This window comes from Entelurus aequoreus, linkage group LG09 (genome assembly GCF_033978785.1).
Source record: "Entelurus aequoreus isolate RoL-2023_Sb linkage group LG09, RoL_Eaeq_v1.1, whole genome shotgun sequence".
Taxonomy (NCBI): Eukaryota; Metazoa; Chordata; class Actinopteri; order Syngnathiformes; family Syngnathidae; genus Entelurus; species Entelurus aequoreus.
Genome location: NC_084739.1, coordinates 13,982,658 through 14,006,003, shown reverse-complemented (window position 1 = coordinate 14,006,003; position 23,346 = coordinate 13,982,658). Strand labels below are relative to the sequence as shown.

Here is a 23,346-nt window from a genome sequence, read left to right as displayed (position 1 = left end):
GTACCGCGATACTAATAATTAATATTCGGTACTACACCGCCTCCGAAAGGTATCGGTCCGCCACCTTCCGCGCACCCGTCGTCGTCACGTCATGACATTGCTGGTTTACGAGCAGAGGAGCATGTTCGGCAGCGCACAATCACAGAGTACTTACAAGCAGACACCGTGTGTAGACAGAAAAGGGAGAACGGACGCATTTTGGCTTAAAAACTAACGATGAAGGTGAAGTTATAACACTGAAATGCCATCAGGAAGAGGTGCTTTAAGACTAAAGTCCATCCGCAGTCTGCAGTGTTTTAGCTACTTCTAAATCACTAATCCTTGTCTCCATGGCGACAAATAAAGTAAGTTTCTTACAAGTATCATCCCTGCAGGACGAGGAATAGCTAAACATGCTTCACTACACACCGTAGCTCACCGGCGTCAAAATGTAAACAAATGCCATGAGTGGCTCTACACCTGACATCTACTGTAATGATACCAAGTACAGTAGCGTATCTAGTCGATACTATGATTACGTCGATATTTTTTGGCATCACAAAATCCTCTTTCGTTGTTTTTAATTTATATTATGTTTATAAACTCAGGAAATATGTCCCTGGACACATGAGGACTTTGAATATGACCAATGTATGATCCTGTGACTACTTGGTATCGGATTGATGCCCAAATTTGTGGTATCATCCAAAACTAATGTAAAGTATCAAAAAGCAGAAGAATAAGTGATTATTACATTTCAACAAAAGTGTAGATAGAACATGTTAAGAGAAAGTAAGCAGATATTAACAGTAAATTAACAAGTAGATTAATAATCCATTTTCTACCGATTGTCCTTAATAATTGTGACAAAATAATAGAATGATAAATTACATAATATGTTACTGCATACGTCAGCAGTGAAATTAGGAGCCTTTATTTGCTTACTTAATACTAAAAGACAAGTTGTCTTGTATATTCACTATTTTATTTAAGGACAAACTCGCAATAAGAAACATATGTTTAATGTACCGTAAGATTTTTTGTTAAAACAAAGCCAATAATGCAATTTTTTGTGGTCCCCTTTATTTAAAAAAGTACCCAAAAGTATCAAAATTATTTTGGTACCAGTACCAAAATATTGGTATCGGGACAACACTAGTCTCTTTAGTTTGAAAAACGTGCAGTCCAGGTTCCCAAGGGAATGGCTCCTGCTCTGCTTCACAATGTCTCTGTACATGTTGGAACGCATGTGCCGGCAGCACTCATGCGGCCTCAGGCAATGACGCTAACACCACCATGCTGCATTTTGATACTGACTTGTGTTTGCACCTGTTAAAGCAATAATGACTGTCTTAAGTCATTTTCAGTGAATTGTAGATCTATACCGCAAGCTATACACGGACTACTCTTAAAGGGGAACTGCACTTTTTGGAATTTTGACTATCGTTTACAATCCTAATGAGAAATGAGAACATGTATTTTTTTTTTTGCGTTCTAATTTGTAATAATTTGCTCGTTCTAGGTGGCTCGCAACGCAGCTAATGGGAGCAATCCATTCTGCCTTTAAATCACTCTAAAAATGCATCCAAAAACCGCCAACAATACTTCATTTACGTTCCATAACCTGCATGAAGGAGTCCTATCCCGTAAAAAAGAAGCTCCGGTATTGCTTAAAATGACCAAAATACGGTAAATATTAGTACATATTGTTATGAACGTGTCTGTTACTACATCATATTCATTCTTACAGCATGTTTATAAAACTTTGATGGGAGGTTTTAGAGGGCTTTTAAAGCAACTTAGGTGATTCCCATTCGCTGCAATTATAGCATCTTGCAAGCGTTTGTTTTTATTTTAGCTTCCTGAAAAAGACATGTGTTCTTGTCTCACGTAAGGATTGTGAAAGATCCGCAAAATTCCAAAAAAAAAGAGTGCAGTTCCCCTTTAAGTGTATCAAAGTTTCATTTCCATATTTCGTTTTGTGCCTCCAGAATATATACTGTAAAAAGAGTGCTAACTGAAATGTAAAGGTTGTTCTCCCTCCTGTGGGATACTTAACTTTTTGGTACATTTAATACACTTCCTTGTAGTCTACATAACATGTAATAGTGGTGCTTTGGTCAAAATGTTGCATAGATTTAGTTTTACACACCATCTTCAAGCCGCTTTCTGACCGTCTCTTCAGAATGCGCTTATTTACGTGGCGAAACCCTCCTCCAGACCAAGCCTCCCTTGACTGCTTCTCGTCTTCCTCCATGTTGTAGTTTTTAGCGCTTCCATATCCATATTCAACGTATTAACTACAACTTTAAACAACTGATAAAAAAGGCGGGCTTGCTCTACAGCAGGGGTGTCGAACTAATTTTATATCGGGGGCCACATGGAGAAAACTCCCGAGTGGGCCAGACTGGTAAAATCACGGCACGATAACTTAAAAATGAAGACAACTTCAGATTGTTTTATTTGTTTGAAAATAGAACAAGCACATTCTGAAAATGTACAAATCATAATGTTGTTGGGTTTTTTTACACTTACATTTTGCAGTTAATAGTATTCTATCTTTATTTGTAGTTATTTATACTTTCTGAATAAATGATGTGACGATGTTCATCAGTTTCATTGGTGTTCATTTTCAATCTATGCTTACTTGGTGCATGTATGTGTCATACGTCAGCAACCAAAAGGAGGTTTTGTAACCTGTAAGCCAGGGGTGTCAAACTCATTTTAGATGGGGGGGCCACATGGAGAAAAATCTACTCCCAAGTGGGCCGGACTGGTAAAATCACGGCACGATAACTTAAAAATAAAGACAACTTCAGATTGTTTCCTTTGTTTAAAAATAGAACAAGCACATTCTGAAAATGTACAAATCATAATGTTGTTACACTTACATGTTGCGGTTAATAGTATATTATCATTATTTGTCGTTATTTATATTTTCTGATTAAATTATGTGATAATGTTCATCAGTCAACTCATTGGTGTTAAGTTTCAATCTATCAAGATAAAAAAATAATATCAAAATCAAATTACAGGATGTTATTTATGTAGTTTGCTCATTTTCCTCGACTGGAGCACTAACGTGTTTTTTTTTTTTTTTACATATGTAGCATAATCTACAAAGATACAAATAATTGCTATTGCGACATCTAGTGGACACATTTAGAACAGCAGTTTATTTCATTAAAAAAACTCAGCTCATTTTTATACTTAGCAAACTCATCCCGCGGGCCGGATAAACAAACCTCTTCGGGCCGTACGTTTGACACCCCTGCTCTACAGGTAAAACTCTACCATATACGGAGATATTTGTTGACGTTACTTGGCAAAAAAACCGTCACTAAAATCTCAAATTCCAAACGGCTCATTTGGATCAAGTTTATAAGAAGGCAAGATAGTTTTATAGATATATTTGCCATGCCTCCATGGTTTGATTTAACATTTTCGAGAAAACCAGGTACCATCAGCTAGGATGGTAAAGGTCTTAACTCATTCTCCTTCTATGCCACATCAATATGGAATGCACTCCCAACAGGTGTAAAAGAAAGTGCATCTCTATCCTCCTTCAAAACCGCACTAAAAGAACACCTCCAGTCAACTACAACCCTGGACTAACACCCTCCCCCCTCCACATCCACCCTCCCCGGATTGTAATTAATCAAATGTAAATAATGAAATGCATATACTTGTTGTTGTGCTTTCTGAACTCACTATGTTCACTGCTCGTTGTACATATCCTACGAAGTCAGACTTACACTGTTTCAATGTCCATTTCTCAGATGATATTATTGTTGATGACTGAAGTGCTGATATCAACCAAACCTAACCCCCCCCCCGCCCCAACCCCCTCCACATCCCACCCCCCGGATTGTAAATAATGTAAATAATTCAATTAGAGATGTCCGATAATATCGGCCTGCCGATATTATCGGCCAATAAATGCTTTAAAATGTAATATCGGAAATTATCGGTATCGTTTTTTTATTATCGGTATCGTTTTTTTTTTTTTTATTAAATCAACATAAACACAAGATACACTTACAATTAGTACACCAACCCAAAAAACCTCCCTCCCCCATTTACACTCATTCACACAAAAGGGTTGTTTCTTTCTGTTATTAATATTCTGGTTCCTACAATATATATCAATATATATCAATACAGTCTGCAAGGGATACAGTCCGTAAGCACACATGATTGTGCGTGCTGCTGGTCCACTAATAGTACTAACTTTTAACAGTTAATTTTACTCATTTTCTTTAATTACTAGTTTCTATGTAACTGTTTTAATTTCTTTTTTATTCAAGAAAATGTTTTTAATTTATTTATCTTATTTTATTTTATAAATTTTTAAAAAAAGGACCTTATCTTCACCATACCTGGTTGTCCAAATTAGGCATAATAATGTGTTAATTTCACGACTGTATATATAGCGGTATCGGTTGATATCGGTATCGGTAATTAAGAGTTGGACAATATCAGAATATCGGATATCGGCAAAAAGCCATTATCGGACATCCCTAAATTCAATGTATGTACTCTGATGATTAACTTGTGGGATGACTGTATTATGCTGATAGTATATATTTGTACCATGAATTGATTTACGTGGACCCCGACTTAAACAAGTTGAAAAACTTATTCGGGTGTTACCATTTAGTGGTCAATTGTACAGAATATGTACTGTACTGTGCAATCTACTTATAAAAGTCTCAATCAATCAATCAATCAAGGAAAAGTTAGATTTGCATAATAGGACTCTTTTCACTCATGTTAGAAAACACTGTATGGAATGAAATCAATAGTTTATTTCATATTCCCACTGTTTTTGTGGTTTATTAAAACCTTTACAAATGTAGTAAAATATTGACAAGCATGTGTGGTCCAGTGTTTGTTTCAAGCCACGTGGACTTTGGAGTGCACACGAGCTTCCTTGCATGCTTTCAGCAGCAAACAGGAAATAAGTCAAAATAAGAGCGTCGAGTCTTTTTAGGCACTGATGTCTCTTTAGTCCTTGTGGTTTTTTTCCAATGTATTTTCTTTAACATACAGTGGATGGATTCCATTGAGTTAAGACTACAGTATATTATCTGCATGATTATTTCCAGGTAAATTGCCATGGGAATAGGACATATATATGTGCAGGCGACGTCATTAAGTAGTTTTGCAATACATGATTTTATATAAGAGCTCTTGTTTTTAATAACTAGTGCACTGAGTGTATTTGGAATCCAAAATGAAGAAAAGATGAAATGTCAATAAAGCTGGTGTTGACGGTGAGGTCGTCACTTGGTCCCGTAATGCTTGGTTGAAGACTGGCTATACAGCCCATAATAGTCAGGGGGCCTCATGGGTAAATGCTGCAGGGGCTGGCTGGCAGGGAGGGTGCCAAACTCCTGAGAGGCGATGGGGGCAAAGGAGTCGTGTGTTGGGTAGTGGGCTCGAGCAGCTGCAGGCCTGGAGCAGCAGCAGTTGTTCAGAGTACACATCAGGACTTTTCTCCCCTCATACACGGCCTGTTGGGACGTGCCCCCGCCCCGGAGGTGTGGCGGGAAAACGCTCCCCGGGTGTTGGGCCGAAGCGTCCATGAAGCGACTGTGGCCTTGGCCTTCAGAAGGGAACATGTTTGAGGTATGCTGGCCGTGGTCAGCCAAAAGAGGCTTTTTGCTGCTGTAGATCAGAGGCGGTGGATGCTGGGAAGTGGAGTTTTCCGTGCTGTTCTCTAGGAAAGCCATGCCATATTTCCTCTTGTTGAGTCCTGAACGGGCACCAACAGTGCTGAAGTGCGTGGGGACTATCTCAAGGATGGATGCCTCATTGACAGGATCTGACAATATGAAAGAAGCCAGATTGAGTTCGACACAAATGGCTACAAACTCTCAAATCTGCCCTACCTTCCAGTATTTTGCGCAAATTCTTCTCCTGTGTTGAGAGGCCTGAGAATAAATGATGAGAGTTGATTTGGCCCACTGAGAGTGGAGGCATGGCACTGCTCAACTGAGAATTGGACCTACAATCACAAATTCACACTTCATGTAAATGAATTAAAACAAATGCACCAGATTATCTTTATCTCGAAAAAATGTGGTTGAAAGCAAAAATGCAGAAAACACTTACCTGTCCATTAGTAGTTGGTAAGGCTTTGTGTTCTGGCAAAGAAAAGAAACAAAGGTTAATTCAAGGCTAGTTTGGCATTTTGCGAACTGTGCAACAGTCAATATTTTAAAATCATTTTAAATTCGCTCTTGAAGGTTTTCCATAATTATAATGTGTTGTTCTGTGTATGCAAATGATAGCAATTGCATGAGACAAAGTAAATCCCTGCCAAGCAAAAAAAGTCAAAAAAGTAACTGTAGCAGAGTATTATAGTTACTATAATTTAGTGTTGTCCTGATACCAATATTTTGGTACTGGTACTAAAATTGTTTCGATACTTTTCAAAATAAAGGGGACCACAAAAAATTGCATTATTGGCTTTATTTTAACAAAAAATCTTAGTGTACATTAAACATGTTTATTATTGCAAGGTTGTCCTTAAATAAAATGGTGAACATACTAGACAACTTGTCTTTTAGTAGTAAGTAAGCAAACAAAGGATCCTAATTTAGTCTGCTGACATATGCAGTAACATATTGTGTCATTGATCATTCTATTATTTTGTCAACATTATTAAATAGAAAATGAATTATTCATCTACTTGTTCATTTACTGTTAATATCGGCTTACTTTCTCTTTTAACATGTTCTATCTACACTTCTGTTAAAATGTAATAATCACTTATTCTTCTGTTGTTTGATACTTTACATTAGTTTTGGATGATACCACAAATTTGGGTATCAATCCGATACCAAGTCGTTACAGGATCATACATTGGTCATATTCAAAGTCCTCATGTGTCTAGGGATATATTTCCTGAGTTTATAAACATAATATAAATTTTAAAAAATACGAAAGAAGATGTTATGACATAAAATATTGACGTAATCATAGTAGTATCGACTAGATACACTCTTGTGCTTGGTATCATTACAGTGGGTGTTAGGTGTAGATCCACCAATGCTGTTTGTTTACATTTTGACACCGGTGAGCTACGGTGTGTAGTGAAGCATGTTTAGCTATTCCTCGTCCTGCAGGGATGATACTTGTAAGAAACGTACTTTATTTGTCGCCATGGAGGCGAGGATTAGTGATTTAGAAGTAGCTAAAACACTGCCGACTACCGATGGACTTTAGCGGCTAGCTAGCTAGCCATGTCTTAAAGCACCTCTTCCTGAGGGTGTTTCAGTGTTATAACTTTACTTTTATCTTTAGTTTTTAAGCCAAAATGCGTCCGTTCTCCCTTTTCTTTCTACACACATTGTCTGTTTATAAGTACTCCGTGATTGTGCGCTGCCGAACATGCTCCTGTGCTCAAAAACCAGCAATGACACGACAAGACGACGTGGACCGGTAATTTTTTAAAGACGGTATAGTACCAAATATGATTCATTAGTATCGTGGTACTATACTAATATCGATATACCGTACAACCCTACTATAATTTCAGATAGGTGATAAGACACAGAATACTGCAAGATGGCATCGCGTCTTGCAAATAGATTTAGAATGAATACAATGCAGTAGAAACGGGATTGAGTTCATTAAATTACAAATAATTGTATAAGACGTCAGGTTCATTCTAGCCTGAGTGGAATGTATTGCTGCAATCACCTGACACCGTCATTTGTTGAATCATGTTAGCGTTTGAAGTAAATACGTAAATGAGATCATGTCTGAATGCGCTGTTTCAATGAGTAACATCAAATAGGACAGTCAGAGCCAAAACAACATTCCTTAGGTCTTTTTTCAGACCTCTTCCTTTTTGACAAAAAGCACACCAACATGCTCATTCTTGGCCTCGACTTGAATACAATTAAATAAGGTTATCCGTTAATAGTTTCTCACTGATGCAGTACCCGTTGACAATTAGGGTGAAAGAGGTGTAGCACCTTCATGAAGTTGATGTTGTCTGCTCTTTGAAAAAAGGCTTGCACCGAGCTCAGGAGTTTTTCCGCTTGTTGCCGCCTCTCGTTGAGCTGCAAAACTTGCTGGGAGTGTTTCCTTGCGTAGGAGCTGCAGGCTCTCTCCAGCATCTGCATAGTTTCACACTGTTTGGCTTCGAGCAAGGCGTGCATCCTTTGGTACTGGTCTCGGACTCGCTCCTTTAGGTCTACCACTGCATCCTGTGGCAAGTAGAGAGGTTGATTATGGCAATAACAATGTAAGTAGTGGACACACACTGCAAAAAGTCAGTGTTCAAAAACAAGAAAAAAAAATACAAAAATTAGGGGTCTTTTATTTGAACTAAGCAAAATTATCTGCCAATAGAACAAGAAAATTCGGCTTGTCAAGACTTTCCAAAACAAGTAAAATTAGCTAACCTCAATTAACCCAAAATACCTTAAAATAAGTATATTCTCACTATTAACAAGTGCACTTTTCTTGGTAGAAAAAAAATTTGACCTTTTTGCTCAATATGTTGGAAAATATTCTTAAATTTCCATTATCTTGGCATCATGATTTTTTTTTTTCATGCTTCAAGTAAAAAATTATTACTTTAAAAAAGTAGTTTTATACTTGTAAGTGTTGATGACACAGCTTTGCATCAGTTGATATTCTAGTTTCAAGCATGTTTTACTCAATATAGGTCATGAAATCTCAGCAACAAGCTGTAATATCTTACTGAGATCATTTAGGACCAAAACCCTTAAAACAAGTAAAACACTAACATAAAATCTGCTTAGTGAGAATAATTATCTTATCAGACAGAAAATAAGCAAATATAACCCTTATTTGAGATATTTAATCTTACTTAGATTTCAGTTTTTGCAGTGCAGCATTGTCACATTGTTTTTAATGTCTGACATTTGATTGTTATCACTTTAGAGGCAACGCCACTGTCAAATTTCCGACATGAGCAAATGCCTTACTATTAGGACAAATACAATCCCACAGTATTGTCAACGTCCATTTCTGAGGATGTTGACTATTGTGCCTGCAGAGGACCCTACGCAGTATGCAATGTAGTGTACCTTCATCAGCGCCTTGTCAGATTCCAGCTTTGTAATGTGCTCATCGATGTTCTGAACACGACCCTCCAGTCTGTCTTGCTGCCTCATTAGCACGGCCTGTAGAGAGATGACAAACAGGAAATGAATGAGGTGGACAAAGACCAAACAGGACACAAGTCCAACTAAAGTCATAAATGCCACAGTTCTGTTCTGTTCACCATTTCCTGGTTTAGAACAATCAACCCAGAAATGGTATATTGTGTTTTTGTGAGATGTACAGGTCATTTCATCCACTATGTTTCGTTTACTACCTATTCCAATGCTGTTGTACTAAATCCTAGATTCTTTCTTGAGCAATGAACCATCAGCAATGTGTAAAGCTGGAAAACACACCACTATATTTCTGATGCTCTTTAGTTACCTCCAATTCCACTTTCAAAGCCGAAAATAAAATAACATAAATAAACTAATAAATACACCTTTTTTAACTAAAGAATAGTGTTCCCCTTCCCACTTCACGATTCACAATGGTCTTTTAAAGTGCCATTGTGTATCATTGAGTACATTAAGATTGGCGTACCCATTTAAGTCCCTGACCACACAGGAATGTTTGTGTTTTGTTTTTTTTGCCGGTTGAAAGAAGAGACTAATCTACAAGTTGTTAGATCAATAACAAATCACGTCAAAACGGAAAAGTGTTACTGGGTGAAAATTATGCAGTAGAATGCCTCACAACACCAGAATAACTTCCTTCACAATCCCATTGACGTCACTATAGAGTAGATGGGAAAAATGGTATACCGTATTTTTCGGACTATAAGTCGCATTTTTTTTTCATAGTTTGGCCGGGGGTGCGACTTATACTCAGGAGCGACTTATGTGTGAAATTATTAACACATTACCGTAAAATATCAAATAATATTATTTAGCTCATTCACGTTAGAGACTAGACGTATAAGATTTCATGGGATTTAGCGATTAGGAGTGACAGATTGTTTGGTAAACGTATAGCATGTTCTATATGTTATAGTTATTTGAATGACTCGTACCATAATATGTTACGTTAACATACCAGGCACGTTCTCAGTTGGTTATTTATGAGTCATATAACGTACACTTATTCAGCCTGTTGTTCACTATTCTTTATTTATTTTAAATTGCCTTTCAAATGTCTATTCTTGGTGTTGGGTTTTAACAAATAAATTTCCCCCAAAAAATGCGATTTATACTCCAGTGCGACTTATATATGTTTTTTTCCTTCTTAATTATGCATTTTCGGCCGGTGCGACTTATAGTCCGAAAAATACGGTATATGTCTTGAAAAAATGCAGTCCATTCTGGGTGTCAGACATGTTCTAGGACTGATATCTGGAGTAGGTTGCGAGCAACCAAGACATCTTGATTCTCCAGCTTTCATCAAATCTCCTCACCCTAGCAATACTTTACGTCCTTAAGTGGTCAAACAACGCATACTTTTGCAGATAGGTTGGATCATGCATGCAATGTAAAAAAGATAGAAGAATTGCTCGGTCGGAGCTATTTGCTACATGCTACTGCAGGGTTTCCCTTAATGTAAGTAAATGTGCTGCTCCGCCACAGCAAAATCCTTGCCGCCACACCTTGAAAATAAGGGTTTTTTACTTGAAAAGAAATTAAAGTAACCAAAAAAGTAAAAAAAATAGCGTCAGACTTTGTGTGACTTATTCTGTAGGCTATAAAACATAAGTCACACAAAGTCTGATGCTATTTTTAACTTTTTTGGCCAATCTTATGATAACAATTGGCCAATTCCACACACTTTTGTCTCTGTGCTTCCTCGATCACACAACAACACTTCCTCGTTCTCAAAACCACACGAGGATAAAACATTACCACCAGCAGGCCGTTACAGTATGAATGCATATGTTGAGCATATTATTTGCGCACTATTGACTCGTGATGCACCGAAAATGTTCCCACCAAAAAAAAAAGACTTTGTTCACAGAAAACAGCGTTGCTGAAACCGGATGTTGTGATCAAGTAAAAAAGGACGCCCTCGATTGTCTGCAGCGTAGTCAGCATGTCTGCAATGTGGACATAACTTTTATGTATTCCGGATATACCCGCAGACAGCGCTCTACAAAAAGTGCAAATATTAAGAGGAGAAATTCCAACTTGAGCCAAGCAAGTGTGATGTCATGCTCGCTTTTCGTCATGGACATCGAAGAACAGAAGTAGAGTCTCTGAACCTGAGTACATTGTATAATAACACCAGAAAAGATGCTAGATTTGCTGCTAGTCATTTTTGATCAAAAAAAATCTTGAAAAATTCTCAACAAAGTACATTGTACAATAAGCAGCAACAATTGAAAATATAGCAAAATGTTAAAAAATAAAAGTATATGTTAATACTAGGGCTGCAACTAACAATTAATTTGATAATCGATTAATCTGTCGATTATTAATTCGATTAATCGATTAATAATCGGATAAAAGAGACAAACTACATTTATATCCTTTCCAGTATTTTATTGGGGGGAAAAACAGCATACTGGCACCATACTTTTTTTGATTATAGCTTCTCAGCTGTTTGTACATGTGGCAGTTTATAAATAAAGGTTTATTAAAAAAAAATATTTTTTTAAAAAAAATAAAAAATTGCCTCTGTGTATGCGCATAGCATAGATCCAACGAATCGATGACTAAATTAATCGGCAACTATTTTTATAATCTATTTAATCGATTAGTTGTTGCAGCCCTAGTTAATACTATTTAATAATAAAACAGATTTGTTTTTAAAAGTATGTATACATTTTTTGAGACTTTTTAAATAAAATATTTTCATAGCAAATTATACGATGGCATCATGGTGACCAAGCACCTAATCACGCCCCCCACCCCTCGCCACAGGTATCTTGGCAATAAAAAGCCTGTATTGCTACTATTGTGATGTTACTCCTGCAATCATTGAGGGAAGACTAACTAACATGTTTGCGTGCTAGCGTTGCTGTGATTCTTTTTCATGGTGACATTGCTTTGTTGCGAGGTAGATCTCATAAGACATTCAAATAAAATAGGTGTCAGTTGTGTTCACTATCCCGCTTCCTTGGCAACTTGGTGTGTAGGATCTTGCTCCCTCAGACAGACAAACTTAAAAAAAGTCCTAGGACTAAATGAAAAAGTGAATTTACTGTATACATATATTTATTAATTTCACTACTCTGTATTAAATCTAAAATCTTTTTAAAGAAAAATGAGGGCAAGTTTTTTTTCAACATGTAGTCATCTGCTGGATGACCCTTTAATTGAGGTTCCAAAATGCGGTACTGTAGTTCTGCCAATGGAACCAAACTAGGGTTGTACTGTATACCGGTATTGGTATAGTACCGCGATACTAATGAATCATATTCGGTACTATACCACCTCTAAAAAGTACCCCCCCCGTCCCCCCTCGTCGGCACGTCGTGTCCTTGTTGGTTTTTACGAGCATGTTCCGCAGTGCACAATCATGGAGTACTTACAAACAGACACAGTGTGTGGACAGAAAAGGGAGATTGGACGCATTTTGGCTTAAAAACTAAAGATAAAGGTGAAGTTATAACACTGAAACGCCCTCAGGAAGAGGTGCTTTAAGACATGGCTAGCTAGCTAAAGTCCATCTGCAGTCTGCAGTGTTTTAGCTACTTCTAAATCAATAATCCTCGCCTCCATGGCGACAAATAAAGTACGTTTCTTACAAGTATCATCCCTGCAGGACGAGGAATAGCTAAAAATGTTTCACTACACATCGTCGCTCACCGGCATCACCGCTAATGACGCCGTTCCTGAATGTAAACAAATGCAATGGGTGCATCTACACCTAACATCCACTGTAATGATACCAAGTACAGGAGTGTATCTTGTCGATACTACTATGATTACATCATTATTTTTTAGCATCACAAAATGTATTTTCGTTTTTTTTTTATTTATATGATATATATAAACTCAGGAAATATGTGCCTGGACACATGAAGACTTTGAATATGACCAATGTATGATCCTGTTACTACTTGGTATCGGATTGATACCTAAATTTGTGGTATCATCCAAAACTAATGTAAAGTATCTAACAACAGAAGAATGAGTGATTATTACATTTTAACAGAAGTGTAGATAGAACATGTTAAAATAGAAAATAACCACATATTAACAGTAAATGAAAAAGTAGCTTAATAATCAATTTTCTACCACTTGTCTTTAACCTCTTAAGGCCCAAGCTGTTTTTTTACATGCTTTTTTTTTTTATTTCTCTTTGCTATTTGGGCTTATTGGACCCTAATTAGAATAAAAACTAAGAATCATCTTTTGATATGATGTACTTAGTCCATAAGTACACAAATGTGTACTTCATGTTTAGTGACACGCTAATTCTTATTTTTACACTTTTTTTCCCAAATTCCATTGTATGTTATACTCTTCTGACACCACCAGATGGCAGTATAAGTGTCCACATAAGCGGCCATAAGACCCCAATTCAGTAGTGTACACAACTTTGGAAATAAGAGCTAAAAGGTGCTGTCCACGCATGTGGCCACTAAGGCCTTTAGTTAATAATGTTGACAAAATAATAGAATGGAAAATGACACAATATGTTACCGCATATGTCAGCAGACTAAATTAGGAGCCTTTGTTTGCTTACTTACTCCTAAAAGACAAGTTTTCTCGTATGTTCACTATTTTATTTAAGGACAAACTTGCAATAAGAATCATATGTTTATTGTACGCTAAGATTTTTTGTTAAAATAAAGCCAATAATGCCATTTTTGTGGTCCCCTTTATTTAGAAAAGTACCGAAAAGTATTGAAATACATTTTGGTACCGGGACAACACTAAACCAAACTGATGTGAACTCGACAAGCTGTTTGGTGTAAGCCTGTGAGTCACATCGCAAACTACTCCAAAATCCAGAGTGGACGGAGGAAGCAAGTGCTGGCAGGCACAACAGCTAACATTCACTGTGAGAACACTGACAACTGCACAAATCCACCTGACCCCAGCTGTCCACTGTTGGGAGCCGTCCCACTTCCTGTGTGGAGTACAGAGTCCCACAGGGGGTCCAAGAACTAAATAGAATCCTCCACCATTTAGTGCTGCAGATGGAAATCAATGTACAGCCTCAGTCTGATTGATGACAGAGAGCATTGGAGGGCACGGGCGTCCTTTAATGAGCTTGGTTGTGCATGGAAAAGCCACTTGTGCACCAACTAAGAGGAAGCCTGCGCTCAAGGCAACAAAGCCTGCTGGATTATCTAATGTGCATGTGGGGGAGGAGACACTCTCACTAGCCCCTCTCTTGCTTTCTCCTCTCGCCACATGCATCCCGCTACCGTTGTTGTTTGCGTTAGCCTCTGCGGCAGCGGCAACCACTGTCATGTCTGTGTGCGGACCCCCAGGGCCCGAGTGGAATAGTGCTGAATGACAGTAAAGTGAGACTTGTAAACCGTAATCGAGAGAGAGAAAGTTGGGAGCAAAAATGACAAGAGAACCAGGACATTCCTTTGGTCTCCAGCGAACGGTTTTAAGCACAACTACTTTGCGGTATCACAGCAACCGGCCACTTCAGCTACCTACAACAAGCGGCGGCCACTAGAATCCACTAGAACATTGCAACTCATCCTAGTGATGGCGAGTGCTTTCCACCATGTGCTTCATTATTTGAAATAAATTGCAATTGGACAAACAAGACTAGAGAAGAAGTAAGTGATAGACAATATGCACTCAACATTAGAGTAACAACCTGCACAATCTCATTTCATTCAGTACAAAATAAGTATTCATTTAAAGGGGTTGTTTGCAGTTATATTTTTAAAACCAAAAAATATAACCACACCATCGGCTCGCTTGTGTTGCCATTAGTGGTTTAAAGGCCTACTGAAACCCACTACTACCGACCACGCAGTCTGATAGTTTATATATCAATGATGAAATCTTAACATTGCAACACATGCCAATACGGCCGGGTTAATTTATAAAGTGCAATTTTAAATTTCCCGGGGAACTTCCGGTTCAAAACGCCTCTGAGGATGACGTATGCGCGTGACGTAGCCAGTAGAACACAGGTATGGCTTCCACATTGAAGCCAATACGAAATAGCTGTTTTCATCTCATTCTGGATGTATTCTGGACATCTGTGTTGGTGAATCTGTTGCAATTTGTTCATTGCATTATGGAGAAAGAAGCTGAGCAAGCAAAGAAGAAAGTCGGTGCGAAGCGGAGTATTTTGCGAGGGAAGTCAGCAACACAACACAGTCGGTGTTTCATTGTTTACATTCCCGAAAGATGCAGTCAAAATCGAAGAACTCTGACAACAGAGACTCTTACCAGGAGGACTTTGACTTCGTTAACAGACGCAGACGTGATACCGTGAGTACGCTTCCAAACATTTGATCGCTTGCTATAACTAGCTCGAGCTAGTAGCTAGGAGCTAGCATAACAAACACCTAGGTGTTTGTTATGCGGGATTAATTTGTGGCATATTAAATATAAGCCTGGTTGTGTTGTGGCTAATAGAGTATATATATGTCTTGTGTTTATTTACTGTTTTAGTCATTCCCAGCTGAATATCAGGTCCCACCCGCGCGCTTCCAAACATTTGATTGCTTGCCCGTACGTGCGTGTCATGTACATAACTTTGGTTAAATATATAAGCTTTATGAACCTTGGGTTAGGTGAACGGTTCTTTGGGTGAGTGTGTGTGTTGTGCAGGTGTTTGAATTGTATTGGCTCGTTATATATACGGGATCCCGTCCATATTACCCGCTCGAGCTATAACTAGCTCGAGCTAGTAGCTAGCATAACAAACACCTAGGTGTTTTTATGTGGGATTAATTTGTGGCATATTAAATATAAGCCTGGTTGTGTTGTGGCTAATAGAGTATATATATGTCTTGTGTTTATTTACTGTTTTAGTCATTTCCAGCTGAATATCAGGTCACCCCCGGCTCTCACAGCATCTTCCCTATCTGAATCGCTTCCACTCCCCACTAGTCCTTCACTTGCACTTTACTCATCCATAAATCTTTCTTCATCCTCGCTCAAATTAATGGGGAAATCGTCGCTTTCTCGGTCCGAATCTCTCTCACTTCATGCGGCCATCATTGTGAACAATAGGGAACTTTGCGTATATGTTCAATTGACTACGTCACGCTACTTCCGGTAGGGGCAAGCCTTTTTTTTTATCAGATACCAAAAGTTGCGATCTTTATCGTCGTCGTTCTATACTAAATCCTTTCAGCAAAAATATGGCAATATCGCGAAATGATCAAGTATGACACATAGAATAGATCTGCTATCCCCGTTTAAATAAAAAAATTCATTTCAGTAGGCCTTTAACAGAACATCCATTATTTACTGCGTGTCCCTTTCGGGGTCGCGAGGGTGCTGGAGCCTATCCCAGTATATTTTTAAATGTCTATATTTTTCACAATTACTAATTACCGTATTTTCCGCACTATAATGAATGGCCTATTTTAAAACTTTGGTCATATACTGTATAAGGCGCAACGCATTATAAGGCGCATAGAATATACGCTACATTAGAGGCTGGGGTTACGTTATGCATCCATTAGATGGAGCTGCGCTAAAGGGAATGTCAACAAAACCAACAGTGATTGTACTGACACTTCTACTTGCTGCTCTCTGTTCAACAACCCACTGTTCGAGTTTGTCCTCCAACTGTAGCCATCTCGCTTTGTTCCCTCAGAAACTCTGTTTAGTCTTCTTTACTTGGCGCAGGTCATCATGTTGCTTCCTCCACTTCCGCACCATTGATTCGTTAATGTGAAATTCTCTCGCTGCTGCTCTATTCCCGTGTTCTACTGCGTGACTGATCGCCTTGAGTTTAAACTCTGCGTCGTAAGCGTGTCTCTTAATAGGAGCCATTTTTAGGTCTTTACATAAAGTTTAGGTCTCGCAACTACTAAGCGGCCGTCGACTTCATTTTCCCCCGTAGCTACGGTAAGCGGCCGCCAACTTCATTTTCCCCCGTAGAAAAAGAAGCGCTTCTTTTTCTACGGTAAGCAGCCGTAGAAGGGGGAAAATTATGTCGGCGTAGTTACCGTAGTTGCGAGACCTGTTGTGGCTCAATATTGGTCCATATATAAGGCGCACCGGATTATAAGGCGCACTGTCAGCTTTTGAGGAGATTGGAGGTTTTTAGGTGCGCCTTATAGTGCGGAAAATACGGTATATTGAATTTTTTTTTAAACGTGTCGGCCCGAGGAATTTGTCTGGCGTTTGGACTCACCGCCGTCTCGTCCATACGTAAACACAGAGAGAGCCCGTGCACACAAACAAAAGCAGTCCAAGAGAAGTAACTAACAATTTGCAGTCATGTTCAGAATCGTTATGATAGAATATACCGTTTTTTCAAGCCATAAGGCGCACTGCCGATGAGCGGGTCTATTCAGGTCTATTTTCATACAAAAGGCGCACCGGATTATAAGGCGCATTAAAGGGGTCATATTATGATTTTTTTTCTCAATTTAAAACACTATCTTGTGGTCTACATAATAACTTTGGTGAAAGTGTTGTATAGATTATGTTTTACAAACCATTTTCAAGTAGCTTTCTGAGCGTCTCTTCAGGATGCGCTGTTTTGTGGGCGGTCTTATTTACGTGGCTCACCTTCGACAGCGTCTTCTCACCGTCATCTTTGTTGTGGCGGTGTAGCGTGCAAGGACGGGAGTGGAAGAAGTGTCAAAAGATGGAGCTAACTGTTTTAATGACATTCAGACTTTACTTCAATCAATAACGGAGCAGCAAAATGGATGGATGGATCTTCTCATCCGTGGCTCACTAGTGCAACATCAACGCCGGAAATGTGTCCAGTGAAAAACCGTCCAACCGGAACCCTCTAATAACTAAAGTTCCGTGGGTGAATTATGTAAACTCACTACAGTTTTTAGCGCTTTGATAGATAGTCTACTGACAGATATAAGTAAGAACTTTACACTACTTTATATTAGAAATGGCAACAGCGGAGGATGAATGTCCCATAACAAGAAGATAGAGAAAAAGAAGAAGCTTATGACTACAATGGTGGACGCGCGCACATTTTCAGGACTTATGCAGATCTCAAATACACATCAGCAGGTACCAGAAGGTAAGAAAAGTTGGTTTTGCATAATATTGCGAAACAAAACGGCAGGTAATATGTCTGCTAATAGGTGCCATTTTGCGGTCCTTATACACACACCATAATAATATTTGTATGTTTAATGCGCTGACAATCCATCAAGCGGTGCGGCTTAATAGCTTCCCGAAGTTGTACTAAAAACATTTTGACAGATTTTTGAGCGCCGTGTGTAATGTTCTATATTCTCAATGGAACATTTAAAGTTTTGGTGTTGTTTACTGGCGTCATCTTGCGGTTTACACAAATCTCTTATGTATGACTGCCATCTACTGGTCACACTAGTCATTACACCATTTACCAAATTAAATTGCTTCGAGGTTGGTAAGCACAACCAGAATTATGCCGTTCATTAGGCGCACCGGGTTTTAAGGCGCACTGTCGATTTTTGAGAAAATGAAAGGATTTTAAGTGCGCCTTATAGTCCGAAAAATACGGTACATTAGATGATAGGTAACGTTAGCTATCCAAATCGCTATCATTAGCTAACAACACACAAAGCTAATGCTCATGCACGTGTTACGTACGTATGTACGTAGTATGTTTTTACGTCCTAATAGCATAATATAATGTTTAAAATTCATTGGGAAGTTAGCGCCCTCTAGGCATCTGCATAAAAGTAGCAAACAGACTCTTTAACAGTACACTTAGTTTCACAGGCCCATCTAGTTTGGCTTTCAATTATCAAGAATGAGGACTCAATGAGAAGCCAATAATGCATTGGTAGCTATTAGGTAATTAAAAACAAAACTGTCAACTGACGTCAATCATGACGAGCGGTATAGCTCGGTTGGTAGAGCGGTCGTGCCAGCAATTTGAGGGTTGCAGGTTCGATCCCCGCTTCCGCCATCCTAGTCACTGCCATTGTGTCCTTGGGCAAGACACTTTACCCACCTGCTCCCAGTGCCACCCACACTGGTTTAAATGTAACTTAGATATTGGGTTTCACAATGTAAAGCGCTTTGAGTCACTTGAGAAAAAGCGCTATGTAAATGTAATTTACTTCACTTCATTAAAAATAATAATAATAAAGCTGCTGTATATCACGGTTAGGTAGATGCTTTAAGGGGCACTCGTGTTCGATCATAGTGACCTGCCCTCTTTCTGATTCAAACCGTCAGGATTTGGACAGGCACAGAGGAAAAGGACAACACCACGGCACAAGGGCTGTGTTTAGAGTGATTCATGGTTACGCTAACTTGTTTAAAAGCAGTACGGTGGCCATTGCCTCCGTTTTTATTCCTTTTCAGGGTTTCTCCCAGATTGCCAACATACCTGTGGCGGTGGGGGCGTGGCTTTGGGTGTGGTCAACATGACACCACCATATAATTTGCATAATCTGCTATGAATCCTACATTTTCTTTAAAAAGGCCAACAAAATACATAGATTTAAAACTAAATCTGTGCTATTATTAATCAGTATTTACATACATTTTTCTTATATCATTTTGCTCTATTTTTTAATTGTTGCTAGGTATTGTACAATGAACTTTGTTGAGAATTTTTAAAGTTCCTTCTCCAATTATTTTAGTCACTTTCTCCTTATTAAAAGGACTAGCAACAAATCTAGCATCTTTTTCTGGTGTTATTGTAAACTGTTAAAGGCTCTTCAGTCATTTCATGTACACGACAAACAACGACAAACAGTGAGCCTCTATTGTCCCAAAACACTGACTGACATCACATTTGCCTCACACTGTTGCTCCACTATGTCTTCTTAAAAGTCGCCACCGTCCTCGTAATATTTGCAAATTTTACATTTATTTCCGTGGGTGTATATCGGATGTATTAAAGTACATCCACATTGCAGACATGCTGCCTCCGCTCCAGACATTCCTGTGGGCATTGGGTACGTCATCACAACATCCTGTTTCGGAAGGTCTCTTTCAGTGATTAAAGTCTTTTTTTGAACCCGAATTTTTTTGTGCATCACTAGTCAATAGTGCGCCAATAATAGACTATATTTATCTATTCATATTAACGACCTGCTGGTGTTAAAGTTTATGTTTGTGTGATATTGATGATCATTGTTCCCATGATTGTGAACACACCATTTTGGCGGAGACTGAGGAAGCGTTGTTGTGTGTCTGGGAGTGAAGAACAGAGATCTACGCGTGTGCACGGAGAGAATACGTGTTGGAATTAGGTCGGTTGTTAAAATGAGATTGGCAATAAAAGTTAAAAAGAGCATCAGACTTAGTGAGAAAGTTTTCTATTATTTATATATTTGGTTTTCTGAAAGCTACAATACATTATATTACTTGAATTTGTTTCCGAGTAAAAAAAACCCTATTTTTTAAGGTATGGCTGCTTTTATTTTGCTATGGCAGGTGGCTACTTGTCCAGGGTGTACCCCGCCTTCCGCCCGTATGCAGCTGATATAGGCTCCAGCACCCCCACACCAAACGGGACAAGCGGTTCACTACCTGGAAGGTGAAGGGAGCAGTGAGCAGCAGCGGTGGCCGCGCTCGAGAACCATTTTGGTGATTCAACCCCCAAAGGGAGGTAATGGGTCCCATTTTTATAGTCTTTGGTATGACTTGGCCGGTGGTTTGAACTCACGACCTTCCAGTCTCAAGGCGGACACTCTAACCACAAGGCTACTGAGCAGGCTGAATAAAACCGTTGCATTGAACTTAGTACCAGGATGTTTCAGAAACAGCAAATAAACACGCGGTCCCCTTCAGCTGGGGTCGCACTCAGGAGACAATTTTGGATAGTTAATACAGAGTGGAATTATGGTCCTTTTATCCTCATCTCAATGGATGTTTCTAGGTGTCTCAATTGAAGCGATCAGAATAGATTTGATAGCTTTCTGGAAGTCTCTTTTATTATTTTATTATGTGTGGTGTACACTACATCCAAAGTGCAATATATGTTCCACCTTCTTGTGGCGCTGGGCTTACTCCAGCCTAATAGGCGCATAAGAACATGAGTACTTATGTTAATAGGAGAATAAGCAAAAGGCCACATTTGAAAAAACGCATTTTGGATGAAGGCGTGCAATGACAGACTTAAATCGAGGGGAAAAATGTTGTACTTAAGCACATGGGAAAGTAGGGCCCTTAAAGCAGTGGCAACTGCATGGTTTAAAGGGGTTATTTAGATACTTTATGTGGCTGTCTAGAGGGCATCATAACCTGTCCTCTTCCGGCTTTGACCACGTAAATACACATTAGGTTTGTTTGTTGTCAGATAATGATGGCGATTTGGCAAAGTTTAGCTCCATACGTTAGCTATCATTAAATGCATAGCTTATCTTGTTAACAACATGACTGCAAATTGTTAGTTACTTTACTAGGACTGCTTAATTGTTTGTGCATGTGCTCCCTGCGTGTATGTGGGAGTGACAGCCTGAACGGCAGACATTTCCCTCTGGCCAACGAGCCATGTGTATTTAATATAATTGTGAAAAATATAGAAATTTAATAGAGTGTCCGCCCTGAGATCGGTAGGTCCTGAGTTCAAACCCCGGCCGAGTCATACCAAAGACTATAACAATGGGACCCATTACCTCCCTGCTTGGCACTCAGCATCAAGGGTTGGAATTGGGGGTTGAATCACCAAAATGATTCCTGAGCACGGCCAGCGCTGCTGCTCACTGCTCCCCTCACCTCCCAGTTGGAACAAGGGGATGGGTCAAATGCAGAGGGTAATTTCACAACACCTAGTGTGTGTGTGTGACTATCAGTGGTACTTTAAATTTAAATAAATATGTTCTGTTAAACCAGTAATGGTAATATAAACTAGCTGGTGGGGTTTTTGTTTCATATTTTGGTTTGGAAAATGTAATTTTGAGTAAGTTGCAAACAGCCCCTTTTATATGTAATAAATTATGATTAAAAAAATATAAAAATTATACATTTGCATTGTTACACAAATCTTCCGTTTCATATCTGAACAGCCTAGTGGGTATGACAGGCATACTGTATGTACACGCTGACATCAGCCTAAATGGCGCAATGATTGGGCCCTACAAACCCTGCCTAGCAACAAGCAGCCTGTATGACATGACCAACATGCCATACCACTCTGTGAGCTACTAACTCCAAGTGGTTGGGTCACTATCATTAAAAATGTTGTCCTCTCCAACTGACAAGGCAGCATTTCAACAAACTGGGCGTTTGGTATCTGATTCAAGCGTTGACACCAGCACTAGCACAGTGCTGCCACACACTTTTTAGAGTTGACATCATAATATGGGAACAGCTTCTCTGGGTCTTACCATTTCTTACAGTTTCCTTTGTCTAGTAAAGTGAGCACAAGTAGAACTCTCTGGTTTCTGATCCAATCTGCAGGCAGTGTGAAAACCTATCTTTATCAAGATAACGTCCTACAATGGTCACTTTCCCCACTGTCCTATTAAAGCATCCGCACAGCCCCCGGTTGCCAGGAAGCTCATGTTCAAACGAGGAGCTCTCAATGAACAGACAGCCTCTTTCACAATCAGCGGACATCTAGTCCCCACTTGTGATGTCAGGCAACAGGCCTCACTGATGGATTCATGGATTCATCTTGCACATGCAAGAAAGTGCAACAAATTCCAATGAGTTTCCTGCTGAGAAAAGCAAGGTGAGGTTGCGTGGGAGGACTCCTCCTCCATCTGTCCCTAGGATGACATTATTCTTTTATTGCTCGTCCTTTCTTGTATCTAAATCACCAGCAGGCTACTCTCAAAGTGTCCTTTGAGAGCCACTGAGCCAAAGATAACCAAAGATATGAACATAGTCACATTGGTATTTCCATCTTTGTTTATCCCAAAAGCAACAACACAGCTGCCAAGGGAATCTAAAAGGTTTTCTACCAAAATAGACCACAGCTCGCTCGATCTAGGAGGACCTCTTCGCATGTAGTCACTTTCGGAATAAAATAACCCTGCGAGCTAAAAGCCAAACTTTGTAGAATCTAACCACATCAGCACACACTCAGCCTAGTGTGGACAGTGTTAATATGGGAAGAGCCGGGAGCAGTGAATCCTGGACGGATCAGTTTACCCTTTAGCACATACAGCTGTGAAAGAATAGAAAGATGTGTGTGTGTATGTATGCATGTGTGCTGAGCAGCTGTGGAAAAGGCTGAACAGACATCTTTTGTCCCAATAATAGCTTTTAAACAGTTTTCACCGAAAACATCTAATTTAGAACTTTGTGTGTGCCTGTGACT

The 23,346-nt window shown here is 39.1% G+C and overlaps 2 protein-coding genes across 3 annotated transcripts in view; one reads left to right on the top strand and one right to left on the bottom strand.

Annotated features, from left to right (window-relative positions):
• The window catches only part of zdhhc16a (zinc finger DHHC-type palmitoyltransferase 16a), a 97,057-nt gene that overhangs the window by 13,904 nt on the left and 59,807 nt on the right, over positions 1–23,346 (top strand). The window lies entirely within an intron of this gene.
• Positions 4,777–23,346, bottom strand: part of trim8a (tripartite motif containing 8a) — a 34,211-nt gene continuing 15,641 nt past the window's right edge. For both annotated transcript variants that reach the window (XM_062058118.1, XM_062058117.1), the window contains exons 3-7: positions 9,051–9,146; positions 7,968–8,201; positions 6,097–6,128; positions 5,874–5,989; positions 4,777–5,806 (exon numbers count right to left, since the gene is read on the bottom strand). In XM_062058118.1, coding sequence (XP_061914102.1) covers positions 5,265–5,806; positions 5,874–5,989; positions 6,097–6,128; positions 7,968–8,201; positions 9,051–9,146 — 1,020 coding nt within the window. In that variant the 3' untranslated portion in view covers positions 4,777–5,264. The remainder of the gene's footprint in view (positions 5,807–5,873; positions 5,990–6,096; positions 6,129–7,967; positions 8,202–9,050; positions 9,147–23,346) is intronic.